This window comes from Mustela lutreola, chromosome 8 (assembly GCF_030435805.1).
Source record: "Mustela lutreola isolate mMusLut2 chromosome 8, mMusLut2.pri, whole genome shotgun sequence".
Classification (NCBI taxonomy): domain Eukaryota; kingdom Metazoa; phylum Chordata; class Mammalia; order Carnivora; family Mustelidae; genus Mustela; species Mustela lutreola.
In genome coordinates, this window is record NC_081297.1 from 29123901 (window position 1) to 29127949 (window position 4049).

Sequence of the window (4049 nt, forward strand, 5' to 3'; positions counted from 1 at the left end):
GGACTTTGGGGCCACAGAGCTGGTGGTGATGAGGAAATGTGGGGACCCGGTCAGGTGCGGACATGGGTCTCTTTCATGTGCACAGCAGGGCTGGCTCATGGTACAGGTACTGTGTGCAGGGCTCCTGTGCTCAACTGGCCCTCTCGGGAGGGAGGCCTGGTGCACCTGTCCTCCACCTACCCCTGGAGGAGTGGCCAAGTTCAAGCATTTCCATGTCCAGCCCTTAGGGAGAGTTGGGAACGTGGGGTCAAGAGAGGCAGGGACATGCCTAGGACAAACGAGGGGTAAAGAGTCCAAGGAGCGGGGATGCTCTCCAGCCATGGCAGCCCCAACCACCCCCCCTCATGAGGTTTGCATTGGGGGTGAGAGCCCCACAGATTCTTGAGGATAGCTACCCACCCTGTCCCATGTGGGGACATGAACTTCAACATCCCCAGACAGGTGGAGAAATGTACACCTGCACGGACACACACACACACACACACACACACCACTCAGACTGACCAGGTGGGGATCAGATGGGAAGACATCCTGGGAGTGAGGTGGGTGACAAGGAGGCAAGGAAAAAGAGGGCAGAGAGAGCCGAGCCGTGGGACAGGGGCATCAGGACCCCTGGCAAGAACCCAGATCCATAGCATGGGGAGGGGAGACAGGCCAGATTGATGGTCGGGGGTTCCCCCAAAGGGCCAGGGGGGTGCCAGGGCACTGGGAGAAGGGTCTGGGTTCTGGCGTCCATCACCACCTGGGCCACTGGAAGTAGGAAGAGATAACGCCCCCATGGCCAAGTCCAGATGGGGCTTCAGCACAAAGGGCCTCAGTTTACTCTTCTGTCAATTGGGCTGCAGAGATGGCATGTCCTAGGGTCCCGCAGGCTTGTAGAAAAGTCTGTTGGCCTTGGGTCTCCATCCCTGACCCACTGTGCTCCCAGTCCTGGGAAAATGCTTTGTACTCCCTGGAGGTCCTTCTGAGCACAGGACAGCCTGGGGACTCGGCCGCCTGATGACCTGGCTTGGCAGAATGTGGCAGAGCACTGAACCGCTGGTCTGGGGACCAAGCTCAGGAACCGCCCCCCTGCATACTGTTGCAGCCTCAGTGTCCCCATTTGGAAGAGGTTCCAGAGTCAGGGCTCTGGTCAGGGTGAGGAGGCCTTAGGAAGGAACGAAGCACACGACAGGAGAGGGAAACAGGGACAAGGGAGGCTTCTGAGGTTTCTTACATCACCCCCAGAACTCCCAGATCCTGTTCTTGGGAGAGAGACGGAGGGAGACACACAGAGAAGGCAGAGACAAGAGAAAGAACACAAGAGAGGGAACCAGGAGAAGTCATAGACTTTCTTCAACTGGCTTGGGAACAATAGCCCCTGATTTCGCCCTAGTCTAGTCCTGAGAGCGCCGTCACACAGGCCATCCCCCCGGAGGGCAGAGAATTCCACAGGGATGTGGGACCAGGATTCGGGAATTGCCAAGAACCACTGTGGGGACTACCCAGCACATGGGTGCCGAAGAGGCCCTGGGACCTGAGCCTAAACCGAATGGGAGTCCCTCCCTGGAAGTCTGAGTCACGAGAGGACAAGGTCGGAATCAGTTCACTGCAACCTTCCCACAGGGCTGGGAGACAGGCAGGAGGAGGGTGGCTTTGCCCGGACCCCAGAGCAGATCCAGGCCCCTCTGAGCTGTGTTCTATGCCCCGCCCAGCCCCCGCTCATCCCTGCATTCCCACGGGTGCGTACCAGCCTCCTGTGAGAGCAGGTACAGAACATATTTGGAGGTCCTACCCCTGAATGCGTCCCTAAGAGTAGAAACCAGAAGCCCCCACTGGGCAGGCGGGGAGCCGGGGAGGCCCTGAGAAGCACAGGGTCTGTCCAGGCTCATAGCCCTGGGCACGAGCAGGAACCCAGTCCGAACCCAGCCCTGTATCCTCACAGTGGGGACACTGGCTGCCCCCAGGCCTCGCAGGGGCTGTGGGTGGGCTGTGTGGCTGTCACTGTATGGACGGGGCATGGAGCAGAGGGTGAGCATTGAGCACGCGGGGGAGGGGGACCCACCGGGCGGGGCTCTTGTGTGGGAGGAAGTGGTTGGTAAGCAGACCCCAGGCAGTGGTGACCTCACTTTCCTCACAATAGAGCCCAACACAATTGGGGACCCAGGTAACCAGGCACCCACACACAGAGACAGCCCCCTGCCTAGCTCATTTTGTTGCGGATCTTTGAATAAGCAACATGTTCTTCTGTTGTGTACCTACATCTGGAGGCTGCAAGCTGAAGAAATCATGCCCTGCACATGCTTTCCCTCACTGGGGATGTTGTCTTAAGGCTCCCCGATGGCTCTGGCCATTTGGCCAAAAGAAGAGAAAGGTAACACCTTGAGGCCCAGACCCAGCCCCCAGCCCCACATGCTCTGATTCAACCTGTGCAGCCCTAGGTCCCTCCCCATGCTTGGGTGTGTGTGTGTGTGTGTGTGTGTGTGTGTAAAGGCTCATGTGAGGTGCGCACACCCCATTCAAGAACAGGCTGACAAGGGGTCAGATGCCCAGTGGGCAGTTCATGTTCACACCCAGGTCGAGGCTGGCTGGGTGGGTTGTGGGCCTGGGAGGCTACCTCCTGTGAGAGTAGGGACAGTAGCTTCCCCCCAGGGTGCATCCCGTGTCCTGCAGGTATGGGTCCCTGTCCCAGGTGTGGCGCTGTGCACACACTGTCTGGGTCTGATCTGGGAGCGGCAGGGGGGTGGGCAGGAAGACAGTGAGGACGGCTGGGCAGGGCTCTAACGGTCGGGGCTGGCTCCCGGGGTCTGTCTGTGCAGAGCACTAGTGACGATGAAATAGGAAGGAGGCTGGCGGACACCCGCTCCATCTCCCTGACCAGGAGAGTGACCGTACCGGGCTCTGCAGGAGCAGGGACTGGGGACTCCGGGGGAAGGCCGCTGACACTGACTGCGTGCCTACACCACCGCGTGGTCCAGGAGCCGGAGCCCATGCAGGCCGAGCCTGAGGGTGAGAAGGCCGGGGCTGGGGCACGTGGGTGTCTGCGGGTGGGTCGGTGCCGGGCCCCAAGGGCAGGAGACCCCAGAGGCTGGTGTGGGGCCAGGAGCCAGGACTGGGCTCAGAGCTCGCAGCGGGCGGACCGCAGTCAGGGAGATGTCTCGGTGAGGGTTCCTCCGTGGCTGCGGCTTCTCCAGGAGGCCCTGGGCTGAGCTCTGTCTCTGCAAAAGCACATGGAGAGACAGGCATGCCGGTGCGCTTTCCTCCTGTCATAGCTGCTCCGTCGGAGGAGCCAGAGCCGGCCCCACCTGCATCCACAGCTCCAGAGGCGGGGATGGTGCCTGCAGGGACTTCAGGAGGAGACCCGGAGCCAGCAGGTGGCTGGGCACCTGCCCACAGCGAGGCTGACTCTGTCCGGGAAGAGCTGGGGTCTGCCCCTGTCCCGGGGCCTGCCTTTGCTATGGATCCTGCCCCTGACAACACCTGTGCCTCTGCTCTGGAATCCGCCCCTACTCCTCCTCCTGAGGAGCGCCCAGAGCCCCTTCTGGTGCCCACAGCCTTGCTCCACAAACAGTTACCCTTTGTTCTATCCCCCGACCCTGGCAACCTGCAGGAACGTTTTGTGCCCGACGTGTACATTTTTCCTTTCTGCTACATACTGATTTTGATTTTGTCTTTACATGTTCTGTATACTATTTATCATTTGTTTTAAAAATAAAATACTTGTTTCCAATTCAATGCATCATGAGTATAATTACATTCCCAGTGTTTACCCACCACACGACAGAACATTGCTGCAGGATATCTCCTTCCCCAAAGGAGACCCTGAACCCAAAGCCCTACCTGGCCATTTCTCTTCCAGCCCAGATGCTTGCACCCCTGAGCTGCTTTCTCTCTTCCATTCCCTGTTCTGCATGTCTATACGGGGAATCACACAACAGGTGCCTTTGTGTCAGCCCACCGATTTTGAAAGGGGATTTTTTTTTTTTCTGTGCTAATTTAACATAGATTTTCCTTTATTCGATATTGACATGCCTGATGGATTACAGATGAGATGTAATCACAGAGGCCCC

General features: G+C 58.7%; 1 protein-coding gene across 5 annotated transcripts; it reads left to right on the plus strand.

Annotated features, from left to right (window-relative positions):
- Positions 1-1401: 1401 nt before the first annotated feature.
- LOC131839898 (splicing factor, proline- and glutamine-rich-like) lies at positions 1402-3703 on the plus strand. 5 transcript variants are annotated; one of them, XM_059187622.1, is made up of 4 exons: positions 1402-1721; positions 2250-2353; positions 2861-2988; positions 3252-3703. In XM_059187622.1, exons 2-4 carry the CDS (start codon positions 2280-2282, stop codon positions 3686-3688), a joined length of 639 nt encoding a protein of 212 aa, XP_059043605.1. In that variant the 5' UTR covers positions 1402-1721; positions 2250-2279; the 3' UTR covers positions 3689-3703. The 5 variants fall into 5 exon arrangements, with proteins under 5 accessions (XP_059043605.1, XP_059043600.1, XP_059043604.1 ...); XM_059187617.1 differs by having other exon boundaries at positions 1403-1721; positions 2799-2988; XM_059187621.1 differs by lacking the exon at positions 1402-1721 and adding an exon at positions 1761-2010.
- The last annotated feature ends 346 nt before the right edge of the window (positions 3704-4049 follow it).